The sequence below is a fragment of the Acromyrmex echinatior genome, chromosome 9, assembly GCF_024713525.1.
Source record: "Acromyrmex echinatior isolate Ae372 chromosome 9, ASM2471352v2, whole genome shotgun sequence".
Classification (NCBI taxonomy): domain Eukaryota; kingdom Metazoa; phylum Arthropoda; class Insecta; order Hymenoptera; family Formicidae; genus Acromyrmex; species Acromyrmex echinatior.
The window spans coordinates 10781090-10807208 of NC_141860.1; the positions used below are offsets into that span (position 1 = coordinate 10781090).

Genomic DNA, 26119 nt, shown 5'->3' on the forward strand with positions numbered 1-26119 from the left:
TCATTCTATCTTCATGTTTAGGTATAAAACAAAGATATAATAATTATGTATATAAATATCATTTATATATTTATAAAGCTTACAATAAATTTATAAAGCGAAGTCCTTAACATCTCACGTGAGCAACATGAGTATAATGAATAGAACGAATAGAACGAATTCAGTGATCAAATACAGGCATTTATGCTCATTAAAGATCATTTCATGTCAATGTTAACACATTTTGTCATATTATCTGAGTACTTAATTCATAATGAAACATAAATTTCACAATTTATTCTTTTTTCCTTGAAAAAACTTTTTTAATATGACAAGAAGTATGAAAAATGATATGTTTTTTAATACATGCATATTTAATATTTATGATATGACATATTATAGTATTATACGCATTTCCACGTATGAATTAATTACGAAATCTCTCGATCAATATTAATATCAATGCTCCAACGTTTCAATATTATTCAATGCATTCCATACAAAAAAAATCATACAAATTGTAACAATTAATTTATTATTTTGTTATAATATTTTATTATAATAATCTTTTTTTGTATTGAGATATTTCGAAATTTCGTTTCCGTATTGAACAGAACCGTTGCATGAAGTTGGCGTTAATATTGTTTGATGGTTTCGATACTTCGAGACTCGCAATGTCGTTTCTCAACAAACAATTATTGAGTCGCGTCGGTTACGAAAAACGCACCCAAACGCATCGCAAAGAGTGGAATTCATAGTTTTATATTTAAGACGATCTTAAGTACAATTTTTAGAAATCACGAACCAATCAGAGAATCGTATTAACCTTAGACAATCTTAAAATAAGAACCGATTATGAATACCAGCCAGAGTCGCTCCTCTACTTTTCACGCGATTGCTGTCGTCTAAAAGTGAATCTTCCCACGCGCGAAAAATTATTTCGTCGTAAAATGTCGTCTGGGAAAGTCGACTCGAGGTTTGTCGTAATAACACATCAAATATTGCGTTACACGAGCGCCAGAATCATGAGTTCAGTGATTTCGCTTCGAGTGTCGATTGACAAGTTTTTTTACATTTCATACCATTTTCTTATCGAATTGCATTGTAATAGTTGGCGCACAATGTTTCATAGGTATATCAATTTATATGTATAATATGTAATGAATTATTTATTATTGTAATATAGTAATTGATTATTTATTGTTTTATTTATTAGTACAACATAATACTTAGTAATTAATAATAACTATGATAAATAAGTAATAAACAGAATAATACAATTCAATAATGATATTAACTATAATATGTTAACATAGTAATAAATAATAATAATATTTAGATATTTATAGTGTACATATAGTAATTTATGTATTTCTACAAAGCTGCATTTTTTTATGGATCAAAAATAACTGACATCTTGATGTCATGTCCTGTACACAATAAATGTAGTAAGTATTTAAATTTTAAGAAATTGATTAATCACAGTCGAATATGAGAAGAATAATCGACTATGATTGGAATTTTTTTAAGACTTATAAGTGCTTTTCAAATATTATTTTACCTTTCTTAACATTCGATGAGTAACAAGATAAAATGATATTTGTATCGATTTGTTATCAAATGGAAAGCACCCTATATATCTATTGTGTTTCGGGACTAAGATCGGTATTTATAGTCAGTTCTTATTTTAAGATCGTCTTAAAATGCTAATATAGCCTTCTTATTGGCTTACGAGATTGACTATCTTAAGATACTTAAGGCGGCCTCAAATATATAAGAATCAACTATAATATAAATATCGCCTAAGATATCATAAATCGATTATAAAGCCATATTAGTATCTTAAAGCACTGCTTAAGATGGTCTTAAAATAAAAACCGATTATTGAATAGTCGACCAACATCTGGATCATTTATAGTCGAATATGATCAACGTCACAAAATCGACGTTCAAAAATTTCGCGCGCGTGCGGCCATTTTCTTCCCCCGTCCCGCCCCGCCACGCCAACAATCGGAATAAAATAATGACGGACGCACGACGACAGGTGGCGCTGTACGGTTCGTCGCTCGGTCGCATTTCAGTAGCATAAAAATTGAATTTTCATCACGGCCACGAAGGGAAGCCAAGCACGACGCGATTTTATCTTGATTTATCTCAACAAGTTTGATGCATTATGTCGACGCAAATGCGAGACGTTTAATCGAGGTAAACCGAAGCAAAAGGAGATATCGAACGCGAAGAAGAATCTCAATTCTTCACTCTAAATTAGCGAGGGAGTAAAGAGGGACCAGGGAGGGGAAGGGCCCGCATAGGAGACGCGGTACATACGACTATACGAGCACGTTATTACGAGGCTAAAGCGAGACAATATGACACATAGATAGCCGTCCGTCTTCCTTTTCCCTCTCCCCTCCTCGTTATTCCGTCGCGCCGACGCCTCCCACTACGAAAATCGCGCACGCAGCATCCTTGCGCGCGAAACACGCGTACGCCGGTGGACGCACGTCGTGTGTCTGTGGCTCGCGTGGCTGTACATACCTGTGAATAGTGTATTTTAAGCCTTAGTTTTAACGAAATGACCGTGTGAAGGAAGAAGACGTGTGAGGAAGAGTGAAACGGAGAGCAACGTGAGTGCAACGTCGAGACAGGAGAAAAAGAAAGAGGGTGAGAGAGAGAGAGAGAGAGAGAGGGAAAGAGGGAGGCGCAGGCAGAGAAAGAAAGAGAGACGGTTGATCGACGGCGGAACGATCCTCGTCGTCGAGAAGCGACCACACGTCGAGGGCGAGGTAAACGTTCACCGGGATCTCGAGCTTGCTACGTTCTCGAATCTTCGAGAACGAGATCTCAGAGTCTCTAATTTTTTTCTCTCTTTCTCTCTCTCTCTCCCTCTTTCATTCGCTCGCTTGTTCCGTCCATTTCCCCTGTCCTTCTCTCATATACGATTTGCTTCCCTTTCTCTCGCTCCCTCTCCTTTCTCGTGCACGCAGTTCTCGCTTGTTTCATCTTTTCTTCCTTCCTCGATCTGTTCGCGAGTCGTGGTGTTGTCGTTGGTTCGGTCAGTTGGTGCGTGCGTCAGAACCGTCCTCATCGCTTCAGCCAAGGATCTCGCTCGGACGTGTTACGAGCGAGCGTGTGTGCGAGTGAGCGAGTGAGCGAGCGAGCGAGCCCGCGGTCATCGTGCGCGCCCGCCGTTCACGACGGTTTCCTTTGTGTTTTCTCTCTCTCTTTCTCTCGCCCCTCTCTCTTTATCTTTCTCTCTCCCTCTCTCTGTCGCTCCATATCCGGCGCACACCAGGCACACACAGTGTTGTCAAAAATCCGGCAGCAGCGCGCCGGAGGTGCACGCAGCTGCCATTGCTGTAACTGTCTGGTTTACGCTCGCAGCTCGGTAAATACGCTCCTACGATCTCTCTCGGGCTGATATCAGCGTGCCGTTCGTCATCATCGCCGTCATCGTCGCCGCTGCCGCTACCACCACCGCCGCCACCGTCACCGCCGCCGCCGCCGCCGCCGCTGCCGCTGTCGTCGCCGCTGTCGCAACCGCAACGGCAATCTCGAGTCTCAACCGCAGCCGCTTCGTCACCGTCACCGTCGTCGCTGCCGTCGTCGTCGTAGTCGTCGTCGCCTTCGTCATTGTCCTCGCCGTTGTCCTCCTCGTCGTCGTCGTGGAAACGGTTGGTGAGGATGTGCCGCCGTTAACAACCACGCGTCTACAGATCATGTTCGCGCAACGGCCGTAGCAAGCGGCAACCTCTACGGCATCTCGCCAGACGCCGCCGGCTCTCTCCGTGCGAGAGCTAACCTTTACAGAGGCCGAGGGTGCACCTTCCCCTCCAGCACGTTTGGCCGTACCGCCTTCGCCGTGCCCGGGGACAGCGGCGCGGCCTGACACCACGAGGACATGAAGTGGCTCGGCGCGAGCAGCGGAGGCGCCGGAGGCGAACCGGCATCCTCCATGCAGCTGCATCACACCTCCGCCAACGGCCACATACCCACGGTACAACCTCCGTTTATTTTCTCTTTCTCTCTCTTTTTTTTTTCTTTATCATTTGTCTCCTCGCCATTCGCGATCGGCTTCCTCGATACGGAGAATACGCCGATCACGAATCGAATGTGACTACAATTGCGGCGCACGAGACGCCATAACCTCGACAAGTAGCCCTGCTGAGAATATGAGCATTTGCTAATGTCAGCATGAGTGTTAAAGTATCGATAGGAATGTTGATTCGGTCCTGTACGATGCGCGAGAGGAATGTGCCGAGTGGCTCAAATACAAGGTGTAAAGATCGTATGAAAATAATGTATCTGATATCTTCTCCGAACTAGAAATTCTAGAGACAAGAATGGGGAAAAATTGTTTGTTTTAATATATGTTTAGCTATTAATAACTTTTAAGTTGTAAACAATTGAAAAACAGAGGAATTAAGTTAACAAGCTAAAGATCTGTTTTTTTATTCTTGCACTAGGATTTTTTTTTGCTTTTACCAAATATGAAACATATATTTGTCTCACTTTAAGTTCCAAAAGTGTACACTAGTTTAGTCACAGAAAACAGACCCTAAATCTTGATTAATCAAATTTGGTTGAATAAAGTAAAGATCCAAGTATAATTGCAATGACGTTTGACGTGGCTTTAATTTAAATTTTTTTTAAATGTAACATTTAATAATTAACAAGTTATATATAAAAATACAAAAGTAACCAAATTTTGCTGAGACAATCACTAATATGAAGTTTAAGATTATAGTTGTATGTTATATTTTTAAATTTCAAAAATGTGCCATGATCATCACTGATCACATTGATATGTATGACTTATTAGGATACGGAACAGTGTGGGCAAGTTATGGCTGGTGGCGATAATATGCGAATCCAACCTGGTCAGACTCATCAAATTGGAGTGAGTAGAACTCAAGACGACGCTATGGTTGGTTATGTGTTTCAACGACCTACAGAACCAGAATTTAACACCCAATCTTCGACTTTCCAAGCAAAGCAAGCTCCAAGAGCTTGGGCATTGGCGGATGACGTTATTGTTGATAATGTATGTATGACAAAATACACATCAGTTTAATATGATATCATGATAATTTTCATTATAATTTTAAAATAAAAATATGTACTTGTTTGTTTCATTACATGTAGTCTTCAGTTTGTTAAATTACATGTAGAATCAGAACTTACAAACTGATTTTATTATAATTACAACTTTTAAAAGAATTCAGCTCTTTGTTCATCTTTATTTTCAAAGTTTATTTTTAAAATTATTGTTATTGTTTAAAGGTTTCTATTCTTCAAAAGATAATGCGATATTGCGATTTATTTCCTAATTCAAAATTTATATGTTTTGTAGATTTTGTTTTTATCAAAGTGGAATATTATTTCTGGACTTGGGCTATCTCTATATTTACGACATTATATAAGAATTTTCTAAGAAAACTTTATATGAATTTTTCTAAGAATCTTCTATATTCGGGATGTTAAGTTTGGTAATATATTCCATTTTTTGATACAAAGTCTGTGAAACATTTTTAATGACATGCAACTTTTATATTATTCTAAGTTATTTAGCACCCCAAATATGTTTATATTGTTTCATATATCTCAAGCGTATATCTAAAGAAGACAATGAAACCTATGCATTTAGTGTTAAATACAATTGTAATTTGTACATATATATTGCGTTGAGGCAGTGATATGATAATACAGTAAATTATACAATTAAAATAATTTATTTTACAGAATCAAGAAAAATGGAAATATTCTATGACTAAGCTTAGTGTACCTCAACAAAGTCAATCTCAACAACTGGGATTGACTATGAACAATGTACATTTGAGTAATGTACCTTATGAGATACATCCTATGCAATTAAAAGTAAGTAATAAATATCAACGATTATATTTTATACATGATTGTAAAGTTATTCTAAATGATTATAAATATTTTTCTATACACTCATACAAATCTTTTACATTTACTTTTTAGAGTGGTGCGCCTGGTGCAGAACATTTGGTCTATCTAAATAATCAGATGACTGCTCAACAACAAGTTGCTCTCTTTCATCACCAACAGCAGCAGCAACAACAATTCAGGAATGGACAGGTAAGTTTTTCCATATAATAAAAAATTGCATTGAAACCTATTGATTATTATACACAAAACCGCATAACGCGCAATAAAGAAAAATACAATCAACTTCTTGCTTCATGCAAAAAATAATATACGCAACATTTAATTATAATTAAACAGAAGAATATTTAAAAAAACTTCTGTTGTTTATAATTAATATCTAACATAGATTATGAATAATTGAAGATCCGAAATCAACATACAATTTCGTTAAGAATTATCTAATTAATATGAAATTATAACGTCTTATGACTACATAAAAATTTTATACATAATTAATCTAAATACGTTATATCTTTCGATTGAAGGAGTTCAATTCAACAATTTCATTTAATAAACGAACCTTGTACTATAGACTTAAATACTGTAGGCTTTGCTAAAACTGTGTCAGGGTTAAGACTCTGACAGATATAAATGAATTTTTATTTTATCATTTTTAATGACCTTTGTTGTTTGTATTTCAAATTTGTAATGAAAATAGAAGATATATTGAAAAATATCGCGACAATTTTTTTTACTTTATTCATTAGATCATAAATAATTAATATCAAGTGTAGCACAGCATTGTATGTTTAATTATTTCATTTTATTTTACATTGTTTATACGTTCACATGTGGATTAACAAATTTCAGTATCGAATATCAAAATATTTATGATTATGTATATTAGCTATTATGATCTCTCGTCAACAAAATATAAAATTACATGATAATTTCAAATTCATTTTATTGTAGCATAGTGATTTGTCTTTACTTAACATTAATAAAATAGAATTTCAATCAGCGATTAAATTCAGCATTATTATTTGAGATATTCATGAAAAATTGAGTAAAAGGTCCAGTTGTTTAATTAACAAATTTGTCAGAGAACATATTACTCTATTTGACATCAATCGTATTCAATCATGTTATATTTAATATTATTGACACGAATATGTTACGGGTCAATTAGATTAACTAATAGTCATCGTATATAATCTCGTATATGATACTGCAGTATTTTTCAATAACTAAAGTAATTATGAAATTTTTTAAAAATAATGCATTTCAATGATTATTAAAACATTGAAAGTAATGAGCAGTTAAAAAATATTACATTGTTACATTTACCTCGGTATCAAGCTATTATGTTAAAAAATTACTTATAATTGAAATAATTATCTTCGTAATATAAAACAATGTCAGACTTCGACAGCAATATTGGCTCCCAATCTGAATGCGTTTACGTTTCTTTTCTGTTGAATAATGCGAGGAAAGCGAATCACTTAGCTTATGAATAAATCCTCCATCATTCCTGATATTACATGTCTCATATTCTATTTACCATATCGAATTATATTTTGCTTCGTCTGAAATATAAATTTGCAACGAGAATTACGTCATCGTTGTAAATGTGTGAAAAATTATATACAATTCAGAATAGGAAGTGAAGACTGCATCGATGTTTTACAGATTTCCATTGAATTTAATGCAGTTTAAGATAAACTATTGATGGACTTCTATAAAATTTATATTAGTAACAATTAATACTTTAATGGAATATAAAAGCGGTATTAATTGATCAATAACGTTTGACTTTTTATTTAGACGGTACATTTTTTAGAAAAAATGTTTTATCATATAAATTCGTTTAATTTTTACTTTTTAAAAAATTTTAATCAAAATTGAAATAATCTGCACGTAAATTATTTGTGTGCAATAGAAATTAATTGAAGTATATTTACATGTTAATGATATATTATTGTTTATTAATAGCTATTGTACCATTTAAATATGTCATTGTATCAAATGTTTACCAACAGTTTATCTTTCATCATTCTATTCCATAATTCACTGTGAAAAGTAATATCAAACAAAAGAAGAAGGTATTGAAAATTTTAAAAGACCTTTTGAGCTACGCATTTATATCTTCTTTTACATCTCCAATCTATAAATACGCTCTCGATTTATTTATGGAGGTGCAAAAATATATGGAGCAATTCTCATCGTTATTCTTTTTGTCCGTTGTGTTTCTTGAATACAAAATAGACTTACAAGGTGTTGGGATAAAGAAATAAAAAAATCAGTAAGTTTATTTTTGGATATTTTTTAAACATACAATTCTATCGATCGCGTTTTCGATCTCGGATCTGCAATGCTGCATATGAGATGGATCATCTAAATGTTTTCGCGATTAATCGTACAGCAACGGAAAACTGCCTCGTCTCGCGTTTCTCGATCAAGAGGTACTCTGTATTATTTATTATTGGATTTATATCGTTGCGCGACATGCGGTAAGGAGAGCCGTGAAGGTTCTATTCGCTTCTACGCTCGCTGGACGAGAATACGAGACGGCGGCGCGTCCGGCGGATTGGCGGAGCGACCGCCAGGGGCGCCTCGCTCGGGAGCGTCGTTCTTTGTTTCGGTTTCGGAGCGCAGTCTCCGTCCGACGAAGCGCAGAGCCCGGCTGACGAAAATTCGTGGCGCGCGGCAACGAGTGATCGGAGCGAGAGGGACGGAACGACCGGAGCCGATCAAGAGACGCCTGTCCCCAGAGCTCGGTCCCCTGGGTGGACGGCGCGTCTCCGCGCGGAAAGGAATGCTCTTGAACGGAACTGCATTGCCGCGATAACAATCGAATGCTCCCTCTGTAAATAAGCGGCAACGGCCGAGTATTATTCGCGAGTGAGTGTGCAAAGTGTGCGCGAGAGGAGAAAGAAGAGGGTGAGGGAAGAATCGTGGATTAGGCGTCACGGGAGAAGAAGAGGAAGAGGAGGAGGAGGAGGAGGTGGTGGTGGTTGGTGGTGATATCGGAAGTGTCGAAGTGACGAAGGGCGCGCGCGTATGACAGCGGGAGTCTCGACGCTTTTCCGCCTTCTTCCTTCCGTCTCCCTTCTTTCGCTGTCTTTTTCTCTCTCCTCGTTATCTAGTCGCGTCGAGAGAGGTGCGTACGCGAGGTGGTGATACTGTGACTTTTTCTCTCTCTCCGGTGTCGCGCGCGTTTGCGCTGCGATTCGTATTGTTTGACCGGCGGTGATACAACATTGCTCGCACGCGGCTCTGCTCCGGTCCACTGTGCGACAGAGAAAGAAAGGAAGAAAAGAAAAGAAAAGAAAAGAAAAGAAAAAAGTGAGAGAGAGAAAGGAAGGATCAGCATCGACGACGATTCAACATCGTATAGGGGCAATCGCGTGGAGGATCGAAGAGACGAGACGAAAACGCGAGACGGCGGCGCTCTGGGGGTGGGGTAGTAGCTGTGCCGCTACCGACATATCCGTGCGATTCGTTCGTCCGTGTGGTCGTCGTCGTCGATCGCTGCCGCCACCACCGCCGCCGCCACCACCGCTACCGCCGCCGCCTTTGGTGTTCAGCGCGCCGCGACGGGGGTTGCCGACACCGCCGCTGTCGCTGTCGTATCACCATCGATTGCCGGCCACCGATCCGCCGGGCACAACAGTAGTGCGCGTGTAGTGACAACGACGACGTGGAGTATCGGGGGGAGGTGGAGGAGGAGAAAAAAGTGCCGCCGCGTGTCACCCGCGAGTTTTCCGTATTACACGTTGCCATCAGTGTATTACCACGGGGTTAACGGTGAATCTCTCGGAGGTGACGCACCGCGCCGACGACGCCGCCGCTGCCACCACCACCGCCGCCGCCGTCGTCGCCGCCGCCACCACCGCTACAGCCGCGACCTTGGAGACAGTGGAGAGTTTCGGAATCGGTTACGGCCAGGGAGCGGGCGAGAGCACAGGCAACTGGATGAAACCACCGGGGAATCTCTTTCTCTACCCTACGCTAGACATGAAGGATCTGACGGGATCCGTGGAGGACATGGTATTATTATCATCATCATCATCATCATCACCATCATCATCATCATCATCATCATCATCTTCATTATAATTATTATCATCGTCATAACATTATTCGTTATTCCACCGTTGTCGTTGCGCCGGGCGACTCGAGTCTCGACGTCGTGCGGCACTTCGAAACCGCGCCCGCCTCGTCGCGACGCGCCAGGCAGCTCCGCGCCGTGGCGTCGTGTCGCTTGGCCTAGCCAGAACCCCTAGAGAAGCTATGAGGGAAATTTTATCAAAATTTTACGAGAGAAAGATATATATACTTTCTCCATGTACACATATTATCTCACTCCAACTCATGCTGTTTTACCCTAATTAAAGTTACAAAGTGAAACAGTATAAGTTAAAGTGAGACGGTACATGGAATGTATATGTATCCGTCTCTCTCTCTCTCTCTCTTTCGTAGGATTTTGAGTCGCTCGTGATCAAACTACAGAGTATCTCTAGCCTAGCCTAGCACTAGTTTGGTGTAGTCTAGCCTACCTTCGCATTTCGTAGCCTCCGGCTGATCATTTATAGGTTATGTTCATCGTGCGTTCCAATGAACGCGACATACTCGGTGTATTCTTTGTGCGCGTCCGTAGATCCGTTCCTCTCGCCTGCATCTTCTTTGTTCCAGATTCTTCTCTTCCGTTATTTTTCCACTGACAATTCGACCGTACACTTACCTCTCGTCTCGAGAAACGTAGAGTGGCAATGAAAGCGTGTAGCGTCACGTGTTTACGTTTCTACAATCTCGTTATGTGATTGACGAAAATGTTATTTTTCGATCGATTCGATATGTATCTAGTCATGAAATCTACTCTTCTTGATGATGTTATTATATTTATACTTAAGATATAGCACGAACGTATTGTTTATAAATATTGGAACAGAAAGAAAAATAATTGTGTATACATTAACATAAACCTATCATACGATTGAAACGCAGATTATTATTATTACATAAATATTCTACATAACTTTTTAACTTACACACGAAAAAATTTTATTCCAGTAGAAATGCTCTTTTGTTTTTTTCCACAATTAGGTCTGTTTTCTGTTCCTGCACTAGATTGTTTTAGAACTCTCTTTCTTGCTTTAGATAAAACATATCTAAACATTATATCTAAACATTAAACGTATATCTATCTTAAGTTCCAAAAATGTATAGAAAACAGATCTAATGCTTGTAGCTTATTCTTGTAGTACTACGTTTTAGTTTGTTTCCATTCCTGAACATTCCAGAAAAAATCAAAAATTTTTTCATAGAAGAGAATAAGAAGGGAACTCCAATAAATTACTGACATTGAGAGATGTATGTAAGAAAATATAAGATAGTAGAACTTTAACGTTTATTGTGCATAATTTATTGTATATTAAAGTTGATGTAATTTCGAAAGCGAAGGTAAAAATGCAGAAAAGCAAACAGCAAATAATAGTAAAAAATAAGAAGACACAAATCGCAAAATATGGTCACGTATATGTTTGTAATTATTGACTGTATATATTAATCTATTGATTTTGCTAATATTGAAAATGCCAATTATAATGCATTATTATTATTCTGATGCTATTAATATTTGTTATATTGATAATTGCTAACAATATATATCGAATTATTCTCCTGTTAGTACGATAGTGGTGATATTTAGCAAATATAAAATTTTAATAGTTTAAAGATAAATATGAAATTATAGTTTGTTCGGAAATAAAATATAGAATTGTGGAAATCATTTAGAAATAAATATAGAATAATGAGACAGCACAACAGAAAATATTAAAAATATATTCAAAATATTAGAATAAAAGAATACAAGAGAATTAAAAGAGTACAAGGATTTGACTATATTTTAAAAAACAAAGTCTTACTACACTTAGAATTACAAACATTTAAGATTAGGCGGAACTATTTCTCACAATCAGAGTTACTCATATTACAAATATTCTCATATTCCATTAACCTTGTAATTTATTAATAGTTAGTGACAGTGTTACCTAATAATATTACTTTGTAACTACGAAGGTCATTAGAAAGCCAAGCGTCATTTTTTTCTTTTTTTTATTTTTCGTATTTATTCCGAAATTATTTCGTTACTACTTTCATGGCATAAATACGCTATTCCTATTATTTCATACACAATTGTTTATAATTAATCTACATTGTGATTCATGAAAATTATTTGAAAACAGGATATAGAATATATGTATAGATTATATACACACATTGAACACCCGTCTATATATTATTTTAAAAAGCTAAAAACAAAAATGAACAGTTATTTATAACGTAACAATATTCTTTGTGTAAAATTCTTGCGTAAGAAAACGTTTTTCTGAAAATGCGGTGTTTATTTACAATTTAAATACGCTGACCCGTAAATGAAGAATGTATTATGGCCAAATATGGATACATATAGATGGTTAAACATCCATAAAAATAAAATTCTTAAAATATCTTTCACATCGTTCTTTAAAATTTTTAATTTTTGTCTTTGTAACTAAAATTAAAGTTATTTTTATGCAGTTACAATTTTATACATTTCAGAGATTAAAAAAAGGCCGCGAGATGTTGAGATATTTAAAAAGGGATCACGATTTTAAATAGCTTTCGAATATTTTTGAATTTAAACACTAATATAAGGAGAAACGAGACGTAACCAATATACATGCAGGATCAAATATACAATATTGCTGGTCGCATATGTTCGCATGAGTGACAAACAACAACTGGGGGAAGATATCGATTTGCTTGATCCGCTTCATCTTTATGTTCTACTTCGAGACATAGTCCGATTTCGCTTACCCTGGTCATTTGCAATATATTATCTGCCGTGACTTTTAAGTCGCACATATTAGAGGCTAAATGTCAAATTCATTATTGATAATGTCTTCTGAATGAATCATATGAGGTGAATCACCCGAAATGAGACTCAAGTATTCACGTATTTATATTCTTGAATTTTATAAAGAAGCGTTTAAAAGGAAATAAATATTCTTAGAGAACGAACAAGAAATGAACTTAATTCTTTTTCTTTCATGTTCGTTTTTCTCGAAATTATCGGGACTATTAATATCTCCATTTTCAATGGAAATACGCAATAAATATTGCAATTTATATAAATTGTATATTAAATTATATTAAATGCAATTAATATCGGGTATTCTGCATCTTAAATTGAATAATTTCATTTTAATCTCTATCGGAGAACAAAGAGAAAAGGCATGGAGTGGAGGATGAAGTAAAAGTTGCGGTGAAATGAAAGATACTTGTATTCCGAGATATTCCGAGACGAACTTTCTTTCTGACGTAGTTGGTTATTACTGATGGAGGTTCGTTACGACGTCAGACGGTCGTTACTGACAGTTACGCAGTCAGCTGTTACGTCGCGCGAAAAAGAGAAATTTACGTCTGATAAACATTACACAAGATCACTATTACTCTCCGATTACGTTGTTTCATAATCGTTTCCTCATTTTATCTGGGACAGTAGACCGAAAGGAATCTGAGTCATCGCGTCATCGTCATGTACACATTTCGGACGAGTAGTTACGATTAAAATTGAAATGTAAGGTGATACTTTAAGCTCTTTGAAACAAAATTTGAAATTTTTCCGTGTAAGAGCCATGACATACAGAAAAATTTAGTAACAAGAGGAAAGCAGTGAGGAAATCAACATATTGAATTTACTACTGCATATGTTATGGCCTTAATAGGCTTTCTACAATAAGCCATTATCTAAGCTTAAGGCTTAAGCCATAAGAAATTGACCAATCATAGTCGATTATTTTTCTTATCGTAGAAAACTCATAAGTCACACTAACGATTGCGCAATTATAACCAGCGATTGGTGATTATTTTTCAATTAATCAGAACGAAACAATAACCGATTGCTTTGCTCTAATTGATGAAAAGTAGTCGTTAATCGCCATTCATAATTGTATAAAAATTTCAATTTATATTATTGACTAAATTCCTTTACTGTTTATGTTTTAAACTACTTAAATTTTTGTGAGTGTCATGGTTCTATAAATTTGAATCTACAGCTGCACTTTTTCAAATGCTTTGGATTTTAAATCTTTGGTCTATTTTCTGTTTCTGCATTAGATTGCACCAGAACTTTCTTTTTTTGCTTTCGATAAATAGCAAACATGTATCACCTATTTCACTTTAATTTCTAAAAATGTACACTAATTCAGTCACAGAAAACGAACTTTAAATCTTAAAATAAACGCGAAAGTTTTAATTGCATAAATAAAGCGAATCAAATATCACGTTTTTATAAATATAATCTTATATCTCATTTATTTTTGTGTAACTTTTACGAAAAGAGTCATTTGAGAGAGTGCGAAAAAAATGTAGTTTGCTGCAAAAAATATATTTATTGAACGTATTTATTGAACGTTTGTCTTCGCTTCGAAAGAATTACTTTTATGTGTCATTTCTCGCGTTGAAATTCCGCTTAAATTCTCCCCGACTCTAAATTTTCGCGAAAATTTACGGTACCTCTGAGAGTGCTTCCGTGTGATCGTGCGAAAAGGTTCGTTTATCGCGGAATAGACGCGTGTCAGTGAACTTTATGCGTAACAGTATCGACAATCGATAGTTGGTTGTGCCGAGTTGGAGTCTCGAAGTTCGGCGGCGAGAGAGACGAGTCGCGTGCTCATTATCAGCGCGAATTCAATGCACATGGGACTCTTTGCTGACCGGTATACATAGAGAGCATTCGCGGTGTTCGTTATCTACCCGTAAATTCTGTCATCCGGTACATTCCCCCCTTTTCACATTTACTTACTGCAGCGATCGAATTACGTGAACTTATCTATTTTTATGATGGACAATTTATTTCTAGGATGTGAAACTTTACGCTATTTTTGTACGTCTTTAGTAATGCAATTTTAGTAGCATAAGTCAAAATTCTTATCTTTCTATTAGTTGTGAATTATTTCTAGCACGATCGAATTTAATGTGATTATTATTAGAATAATATTTTGATCTTAGAAACTATGTTAATATTAAAGATTTCTTACGAAGTACTATGTTACATTCGATAAATATTTTGTTTGGCTTGAAAAAGAGACTGTCACAACTGAAAATTTATTAGCTTCTGTTGTCTTAAAGCTTCAGTTTTTCTAAAAGTAACGCGTGATATAAATACAAACATTTCAGTCTGGAAAATAATAGGAACTGTCAATACACACACACACACACACACACACACACACACACACACACACACACACACACAAAACACAAATATAATATGTTATTATTAAAAAAAGCCTTATTTATAGAAAATAAACATTAATTGGCAATTTTATACAATGAATACATTCCGTTCTAATATAATATAAACAAATGAGCTTAGCATGTATCCCTGATTTTAGAAGCTAAATTTCTTGTCTGTATGAATACTTTTTGAGCATTCAAACAATACAATTTTTAATTGTCGATTATTCGGATGATATATTTTGTATAATTAATACACATAATTTTGGTATATATAATTTTAAGAAACATACAGTCTTTTATTTTTTATGAATAAATTATTAATTATGCAACAAGAAATGATCATTAATTAAACGTCGAATCGACATCAAATTGGTATTAAAATCATCGAATTTATATCGATTCGACATCAATTCGATGACTCATTTCTCGCTGGATAATATTTTAATTAACTTTTTAAAAATAAAGTTTTTTTTTAAAAATGTTTTCTCTGTACGAATACTTTTTGTACTCACTATATATATATATATATATATATATATATATATATACAAAATTTTATCAGACAAAAGCTTAAGATCTTTTAGAAATTTTATAGAACGTTAGAAACTGAATATTATGATTTTCTAATAAATCACTGGCTCATTTAAAATAAGGATACGTAGTATAAATACGTTATATATTTTTTAAATAGAACATCTAATATTAATGTAGACAGTACAACTAATTAATCAAAGTCAACTTCATTTTATGAGTGAAGTTTGATTTAATTTGAGCGGAAAAAATTACTTTACCCGTCTCGTCGACTTTCCATCGCGACGTATAATACACCTTGCACGGTGACGGGTGAACGCGTATCCCTCGCGATAAGGTACGTACGATACGCACGACATCCTGTGCGTGCGTATTGACCCATAGAGCGCGGGACTCATCTTCTCTCGTCGTGCGACGGATTCCCCGCGAGTAGACTAGAGGACAGTGGCCGTGACCCGTGGCCGAGGGTACCGGGGAGAGGAGTCGGTGGCCCCGTGGCAGTTTAACGACGTCCACGCCGCGCCACACCGTCGAGGAGAACGTGGGAGTACGGCGAAGACCTGAAGGGGGACCGGGGTGAGCGAGGACGGCTGGTGCGGGTAGTAGTGGGACGAACCGGCGTGAGTCCGTCTGGTCTGGTCGTTGCCTGGATAGAGAGAGGATCGAGCCGGCAAGCTCGCACTCTAGCATATAGATATCTAGCATTCTTCTCTGCGTCATTCCCTAAGTTGAGATTAGAGTCGAGCTCTGTATACATAATGCACTGCGCGTTAAAAACCAAAATAAAGAGAGAACACCACTGAAAATTAGGTTCAAGAACTGTGTCGTTGAGTTTTTAACTTTTACACGGACGATTCTTCGTGTTTTGCGTCTTATATGTTCTTTTTCCGACTATTACACGTAGCACTTTACACAGGATAATTAAAAAAAAAAAAGAATTTAGAATTTTAGGAGGCACGTAATATTCGCAAATTAAATAAAAGGTTTAATTGAGGTCTAAATTGATCGATTGGAAGTTGGAGAAATAGATTGAATGTAGATCAAAAATTCCAGTCTCATTCTTTGCTCGTGTATCTTTGCATAAGATATATATGAGATATACATATATAAGAAATATAAATTTTGAAAATACATGTTTATTACACACACAATAGAATACATTTTATTTCAATTATTGTTAAAAGTAGAAAAGAGTCAATAATGGAAGCTGATATTTTATGATTGCTTTTCTGCGATAATACTTAGCGATAGGGGAACGATCGAAATCGATCACGTAATTTGAGAACGTTAGATTCGCTATCCGTTAAAGCTCCCTCATTTTCTGCATGAACGTCATCTTGTCCACGTGTCCGTAATAACGCTATCTCTCTTTCTCTACACGAGTCGATCTTGCGGTTCCTCTCCGCTTAACATACGGATTGTTCTAGCGAGGTCACTTTCAATAGGACGACTAACCCCTCATCCATTTGTTGCATAACAAAGCGAACACCGTGATATACGAGAGGTTGATCGATCGTTGTCACGTTCTATACAGTTAGAACATTTTCAGAATTTCGATATAAGATAGAATTGTATATCTTTCCAAAGAATTTTTGACAAAAAAGAATTCCAGATAAATAAATGCGTATTTAAATGAAATTTGGTGATAACTTCCTTGTTTTGTACTTTTCAATAGAATTCAAACTGTTTTCAAACGCTATCTGTAGAATTCAGAAAATTTTAAGTTGATTTATAAATCATAAGATATTTTTTTGTCATATTCTTTGCTGGAAGAATAATTTATGTCGTTTATAAATGACTGTTAGATTTTTCACGATAATCACTTGTTCTGTATTCCATCCAACTCTTCTTCAAATTTTAAAAAGTAAAAGGATTTCTTCTCCTTCCCAAATTATATTACATGTTTTATGAGACTCTATACTTCTCATCTTCCCCTACAATATTATTTTTACTTTATTTTTAGATACCTCAGATACCTCAGATAACTTGTAAAAAATTTAAAATTGCATCAGCAGATTTTGTCGAAAACATAAAATTGAAGATATTTTCAAACTCGAATTTAGAGTACAATCTGAAAATTTTGATTAATATAAGGTTGGAATTTTTTCGACCTTACAATTAATGAGTTCTTTTTTTTTATTGAGAGATATCATTTTGTACGTTGAATGATACAAATCACTTTGCGCAAAACGGCCTTTATCTTCGTTTGTTTTGCTCTTTACCTCTACCCTATTCCTTTCTCTCTCTCTCTCTCTCTCTCTCTCTCTCTCTCTATATATATATATATATATATATATATATATATATATATCCGTCTCCTTCTCATTTGGTGCCATGCGTTTCTCTTCCCGATCTCCCTTTCCATTTGCGCTTAACGTACAAAAGCGTCTCTGGCGACCGTCGACGCGGTCGATACTCATGGCGTATCGCCCCCGAGGCTGACCGAGCTTCACCCTTACCTTACCGAACCTTTAGACAAATCCACCACCTTATTCCTTGCATCATTTCACCGTAACGCTCTTCCGCCTGCACGCGAAGCAATGATATATATAGCGACGTACCCAGCTGGTATCTCTCAATAGTTATTTTTCTAGAAAGGAATCGGAAACACTTGAAGAATTTTTTTTTCGAAAAAAATACAAGAAATTAGCAATAAGTGAAATTTTTTAAATTGTAGAGAGAGACTCGATTATTTTCTCCGATTATCGAATTAACTCTTTATGTAGGTAATAATGAGAATTACATATTTATAATGGTAACTCGTTCTCTTTTCTTTCTTTACAGAAGAAACGTTGATTTCTCTAAGATTCAAATTTCTCTAAGAATTCATAGAAAAGAAATATCTTGCTGAATCTGAAGCAATTAATGACTCACCAAATGTTAAAATATTAAATATTATTGAGAAATAATCTGCGGTCTTAATGAGCGGTATAAAATGTTATTAACATTATTATTTTGATTAAATAAAAGATAAAAGAGTCAAGTATGGAAATTATCGCATAGTTTTTTAAAAGATTTTTATGCGATAATTTCCATACTTGACTCTTAGCACTAATATATTATAATACATTTAATATAATAAAAAAAAAGAATAATTCACACTTCGACGATTATATATTCGGTTCACGTTTTGACACTTCCTCGCAAAATACATATTCCTGAAGTAAGTCCATTAATAGGTTGTGACGAATCATTTCCAATGTTGGTCAAAGTATTGCTCACATGTCGTTGACCGACTGCGTGTGGGAAGGACTTCAGGATATGCTGAAGATTATATAATTAAACGACGCATGTGAAAATTGACAAATTAAATAAAATTAAAAATAATTCCATAAAAAAAAAATTAATCGTTACAGTTACATTTATTTTTATTCCTCCTATCATTTTTATTGTTAATCTATATTTCCTTTAAAAAATTTAATGGATTTCAGGTAAAAAAGATCTTTCATAATGCGTATTTGAAATAATAATTAAAAGATTAAATGTAGGTAAATAAAAAGATAATTTTATCAAAAAACAAACAGTTTGAATTCCATGTGAAATCTCACAAATATAATCGTCATTTTAAATATCGATAAAAAAATATCGATTACAATCCGTAAGATAGTTAATATTTAAAATAAATAGAATTAAAAATATAATTGAAACAGAAAAAGAGAATTTTGCCAATATACAAGATAACAATTAAATATACTTAAATAATTCGTATCTATAGGATTTAAGCAGGAAAAACAAATAAGGATGCATGACAAACATTGATTGAATGAAGTAAATCTTGATATAGGGAAGCTATAAATTGTTGATAATCGATAAATGAGCTTTATGGACACCTTCGATATCTGTGAATTCAAATTGTTCGTTTTTTGATAAAATTATCTTTTTGCTTATCTATGACATTTAATCTTTTAACTATTATTTCAAATACGCGTTATGAAAGATTTTTTTATTCGAAATCCATTAAATTTTTTAAAGGAAATATAGATTAACTAGTAAAAATAATAGGAGGAATAAAAATAAATGTAACTGTAACGATTAATTTTTTTCTTGCATATCTATTTTTATACAAAGGTTTGCAGAAAAATATATTAGGACTTTTAAAACGATTTGATATTTGTATATATATACTTTCAAAAAAGGGATGAATATTTTGAAAGAATTTATTAATCTGATCTTAAGCGAGACCAGATTATTTTACTTAGATCAGTGAATCTGCCGCTAATAGCATTGTTCAATGACAAAGCCAAAAAGGAGATTCGCTTTCGAACTCGTTGGCATTCGCTATCGCTCTTTTTAGACAGTCTTTTCTCTCGTGGGACGTCCGACCGGTTTCCAGACTTGCAATAACACGTTCGAATTCACTATATTTGCATATTGCCATTGATTCGTCTTCAATTTAATTGAAATAATTGATTATCGTGGAATTAATTTAGCCTATTAAAAAGTTACAGAAATAGAAACTTCGGAATATTTTTTTTTATTTCGATAATGATTTTTTCGGACAGCTTGTCATTTACATCTCTGACAATGATAAAGTTATTTGTTTACATGAGAAGAATTAATTTGGAATTTTATAGTATGCGAAATCTAATTTATTGTAAATTAACTGTATTCTATAGTGATGATGTAGACATGACATTTTTATGTATGATTTTTAATTCATTTTTTTTTTCAAGAGATGTAAAACTTTAATTAAAAAATTTTAAGATTTTTCAATTTTATTTATAGTTTAATTTACATTTAATTAGCTTTATTTTAGATTGCTATTATATTATAAATGTTATTTTTTATATAATCGTCAAATAAATATTTAATTAATAATAAAAATATAGACCCTTTTAATCTCTGCATTACTTAAATACATTTAAGACTTTTATGCTAAATATAATTCCATCTCTCTAGTTAAATACTAGATTAGGTTAGATAGAGATAATACTTGCCTGTATTTTCATAGATTATAATGATGACTATAAAAAAATATGCAAAACGTATCCGCGTATAGTTACTACATTTATTATTATGATTTTACAATTAAAATATTATATGTATAAAAATATATGTATTTTGTAATTCCATAAGATTTTTTATGTGAATAGCAGTTATTATTGCTTCAATTTTTCAGTTTTATTTGCGTGCAAATTTCTCAAATTCCATTAAATAGTAAAATCTGAATTTTTTATCATATACCTGTGAATTTCATTCTATCATCTGTGTATTTTCCATTGTAGCATAATTAAATAAATTTTACAAAACATGTATTGAAACGAATAAATAAACATATATATTATTTTAATTTATAGAATTTTAATTTATAATAAAAAAAAATATGACGATAAATTTATGGATTTCATGTTTTTCCACGCGTCTCTAGATTCTGAAATCGTGGAATATTTTCTAGGAAAAAAGAGAAAAAGGCGATGTCCTGAATTCATTTGTGAAGAAATTAATTCTTCACGATATTTTTTCCGAATCGAGTTCAATTTCTGTTATTTCTGTTTTATAAGTTCCAGTCGTTCGCGAGAAATGGAATTGCTTTGCAAATTGCGAGAAGTAAAATCGGTATGATTTCTTCGATTGTAAGTAGAGGAATGATGTATCATGACTTTGAACTCGCTGTCGCATTATGCGTTCGCTGCACTCGTGTCTTGCGATCCGCGAGCGCTAGCCCCTGTCCTCATCTCCCCGGAGATTATGTCACTAGCATTCAGTTAGGCGAGGTCGGGATCAGTGCAGCGCGCGGGCTCCAGGTCACGATTCGCCTTTATCCACTTTAGAGTGGAACACTCATGGTTAAGTTGATATCTCGGAAACCGAACCTATAATTTGAACGTCAGGTTTCGGAGAGCTTAAACATTTTACGTCAGACAGAATATCTTATCTATATTAAACAAGATATTAGATATGGATGCACGTATCTCACACGGAATTTTTTTTATCTTAGAGAAATTTTTTAATCATACATATATATATATATATTAGGTGTTGGAATTAATTCGTAGCGTTTTACAAGTGATGGGAAGTACTTTCATTAATGTATTTTTTAATGCTCATGTGAAATAAATAACATTCTTTCATTAAAAAACGCTACGAATTAATTCCAACACCTAAAATATATATATATATATATATATATATATATATATACTGGAAAAAGAATCTGGTAACAACTACCAGATGCTAAGTGAAATAATTCCAATAAAAAAAAAATGTCCGGTTAATATAACAAAAAATATTTTACTTTTCTAAATATTTAGTAAGTTACAAAACATAATAATTACCAATTGTTTGATAATACTAATTATTTGAAAAAGTTGAAATTATATTTGATGATTTAACTGAACGTTTAATTAGAATTATTTTACCCAACATTTGGTAGCTATTATCAGACGCTTATAAAGAATAGGCGAATATAGGCAAGATTTGTGAAATAAATTCTTGATAAATGATTTTGAAGATGATGAAAATATTTGTTTATTAAAACGATTTTAACACGATGCGCAGAAGAAAGCGTTTACTCAATTTATTATTTCTGATGTTACAATTCAATATATGAAGAATTAATTGGTATAAATTAAAAATCCATGGAATTAATTTTTCTTTAATAGTATAAAGATAGATATTAGCAAAATTAAACGAAAGTCTAACACACATAATGGTAATGTGTTGAAATTATTTTCTTACAAATCTGTTAGTTTTCACGAATTTTATTCTTGTAGAAACGTATGGACTTATCATTCGTAAATGATACCTTGACAACTGCGTCAACAGGAGGTATTGATTTGGAGCGGCATCTGTCCCTGAAACATTATCCCCGTTCCGAAATATACAACGTAAATATATATTTTCAAGAACAGAGCTATATGAACGTGTGTGCGCGTGCACGATGGGTCAGTAGGACGCGATGTTAATTACATCGCACTTATCACGGAAGCAGAATTTTGCTGATGCGTTAATAGACTGAGTACTGCATTATGAAACCGTTAATCTTGTTGGGAACTTTTAATTTTCTAATGTAAGTGGTGCGCTTCCTCGTATCCCTTTATGCAGCAGAGGGAGGAAGATGAGAGATAGATAGAGAGAGAACTCTTGGGAGTTTCGTGTCAACACACACGTTTCAGCGTGTTCACTGACCTCCAAAGGCTCACGACCTGTTCTGTTTTTTCATGTTTCAGATCGCTCCCTCAACAAAAAAGCTCTGGGGCGTGGACGAGGGTGGCTCCAAGGACGAAGGGGGTGTAAAAGGCGGTGGGACCCTGCTTCACCTGGGCGACCACCCGACCACCATGTGGCGGGATTCCACCTGGAGTACGACGTCAGGTACGATTTGCGCTCAATCACATTGCCCATGCATCGTTCGTTAGTGGGATTTCGATCGACACAGACGACGGAAGTGCTTACGAAGCTTGAGCATGTCGAGTAGAGTAATCGAAACCGTTTGGTTAAGCACAAGGGTCGCAAACAGCCGACGCAGAACGTCTACGCTGGTTAAATCCGAGTACACAGCACCATTGATGCAATAGCTATTAAATTATTATAGTAACAACGACGATAATTTCGAATAATTTCCATGCTGTCCTACAGCACATGTATTCCTACAGCATGATATTTCTTTTTTATGCGTTACTTGCTCCAAGTATTAATGATTGAAAAATCAATCGGAGATCCGAGTTCAAATCCCAGCTGAGGTAATATTTTTCGCAATAAATTATTCACAGTTGTTCAGATTCTTATTAACATCAATAATGTTCTTATAAGATATTTATTAGCATCAGTATTAAATTGCTTGGCAAGTTAATTATTGATACTAATAAATTATATAATATTACTACTCTAATATTCTGTTCATGGTTGTTAAAAAAAATAGCTATTTCGACACGTACGATTTGCAGAATTGTATATAAATTCACTTCAAAAAATTTAAGCGCTACATTGAGGGAAAAGTTTGGTATTTGTGACTATAATTGCATGGTTAAATGCGCGGCAAAATAATTATGGTTAGCAGTTGATTTTTATTGTTATAATTTTAATAATAATAATCATGTATATTTCAAACATGAAAAAATGATTCTATAAATTATGATAATTTTAAATATTAATATAGTAAAATATCCAAATATAAATAGTAAATAAAAATAACATTTTTATTCAGTAAATGCAATCGCAATTATAATAAATATAATAATGTTTTTCTTAAATTCATTTTTATTTATGTAGTAGTAATAATTAAAAAAATATATTATATTAAGACAAAACTAAAAATATGTAAACAGTGTGATTATTATTAATAGCACAATTGATTATATTTGCAATTGTTAAATAATTATAATTATAAATATATAGTTGTTAAAAAAAGTAAATTTAATTATAAAGTATAGTTAAATTATAATAATTACAACCATTTTTTTCTCTCAGTGTAAGATTCACTTTGAAAATAAGATTTTTCTTACTTAATTTATTATACAAAAATCAAATTGTGCTAATTGAATCGTATCTTTTAATGGTGCGAATCGTTGGAAACTTGACTGTTAGTTTAACAGTTGTTAACAAAGGAAAGTTGTCAAACTGGATCAGAAAAATCGCTTTCGGTGTTAGACGTATGTGTCGATCGATCATAGACTGATGTCTCTGTTTGCAAAAGACGATGTATCCGGGTAAGAAACATGAGATACGATGCCGCGTATTTTACGTCGTACAAGCTTATTGATTGATACAGCAGTAAAAGAACAACACGTAGATACATATACGCAACTCGCTCGCCGTCGCCATCACCTTCCGTTGAGGGGTGGGTTAGAATGGAGTGAAGGGGATAGAACCAAGCTTTTTCACAGCGCATTCGATCGATTAAATGACAACACCGACTAAAATTGAAAATAATTTTGAAAGCTCTTCCTATATCATTTTTACTTTAATTCTTTTGAAATAGAATTATTTTATTATTTTATGTTTTTGATATATTTTTAAAAATATGTTATAACTTAAACAAGTTTACCACCTAAAAGGCAGAAATATTGGAGAAAATTTTATGTTTTATTTGAATGTGAAAAAAATATTTTACGGAGATTTTTACGAAATCTTAATATATTTAGATGCCCGTCATTTCCAAAGATAATTATCATTATCTCTAATATTTAATCATAATTATACTTGATAGCTTGGTACCATCGTTTCGTGTGATATTGTAATTGGTTTAGCTACCAGATAATTCGTTTGATCGATTAAACACGTGATACGTTAATAAACGGAAGTATACCTATATACGTACATGTACTAACACATAAACTTCTTGATTTGCTTATAAAATGTATAGAAAAGTTTTTTGCAGGAAATTCTGTTTTATTGATATCTTAACAATTCTAACGCATATTGTTTGTAATGACTAATATGTAAATTGCTTGCATATGTTACGTGTTAAATGTTACCAGATGCTAATATAATGAACGTTTATTATGTGAATTGAGATTTGGTTTTTAAAATTGCAAATTCTCTTACGAGTAGAACATAAAATATTGAAAATCTGAACTCAGTTGAGAAAAAGAGGAAGGCGATTGATTGCTTAATATAAAGTTTCTGTAAAAGTTGAAAAAAAATATTTGAAAATATTTATATATAATTCTGTGTATTTGTTTGTATATGTATGTAATTCTACATTCAAATTTTATTATTTAATTACTATGAATTTCTAAATTTTTTAAAAGTTCACAAAATATAAAAAAGCCTAGTATTCAATGAATCTTTTGATTTAATGAATTAAGTTTGAATGAATGAACTTTAAAGTTACGAAATATGGAAAAGATGTAAATATTTTATGCATATTTACAAAATTCTTTCAGAAAAAAAAAAACACGTCGAACGAATGTATTATTATATTCATGCACACCGGGCATTACATGCATTTTGACACTTTTGGATTTTAAATCGGATAGATTCATCTAGATATGTACATTTATCAATTTAACATTACGCAATTATTTTTTTTATTCTTTTATTAATGCCACAAATACAAATGTCTCTGAATACACAAGTATCACAGTCTGATCTAATAAATATTAAATTAATGCGTATTTAATGATATTAAGACTTACGCGATGTATACACCGGGTGTGCGCGGAACATTTGATTTTTTACAAGTATTTATTTAGAGGTATACATATAATATCGTGGCAGCGATGACTGTGGCTGCGGCTATGGTTGCAACTGTAACTGTGGTTGTGTCTGTGGCGGTGAATGTGGATTAGGATGTTAATGTGAATATGGATATCGTAATTGTAGCTGTGAACATGTATGTATACTCATATCGACGTGGATACAACAGTTGATGCGAGTGTGGATACGGATACGGATATGGATGCGGATATGGATGTGTGGATGTGGTGGCGGCGGTGATGGTGGTCGTCGTGTGTGCGTCACACCGCGATGGGTGCAACGCGGC

General features: G+C 34.1%; 1 protein-coding gene across 7 annotated transcripts in view; it reads left to right on the forward strand.

Annotated features, from left to right (window-relative positions):
- The first annotated feature begins 2089 nt into the window (after positions 1-2089).
- Positions 2090-26119, forward strand: part of pum (pumilio) — a 92338-nt gene continuing 68308 nt past the window's right edge. For 3 of the 7 annotated variants that reach the window (XM_011068188.2, XM_011068190.2, XM_011068191.2), the window contains exons 1-5: positions 3364-3976; positions 4802-5023; positions 5722-5856; positions 5968-6084; positions 22863-23007. In XM_011068188.2, the coding sequence (XP_011066490.1) occupies positions 3881-3976; positions 4802-5023; positions 5722-5856; positions 5968-6084; positions 22863-23007 (715 nt within the window). In that variant the 5' untranslated portion in view covers positions 3364-3880. Of the gene's footprint in view, positions 2644-3351; positions 3977-4801; positions 5024-5721; positions 5857-5967; positions 6085-6117; positions 9925-22862; positions 23008-26119 lie in introns of those variants that run through there. The other 4 variants (XM_087409247.1, XM_087409248.1, XM_011068187.2 and 1 more) reach the window with 4 other exon arrangements.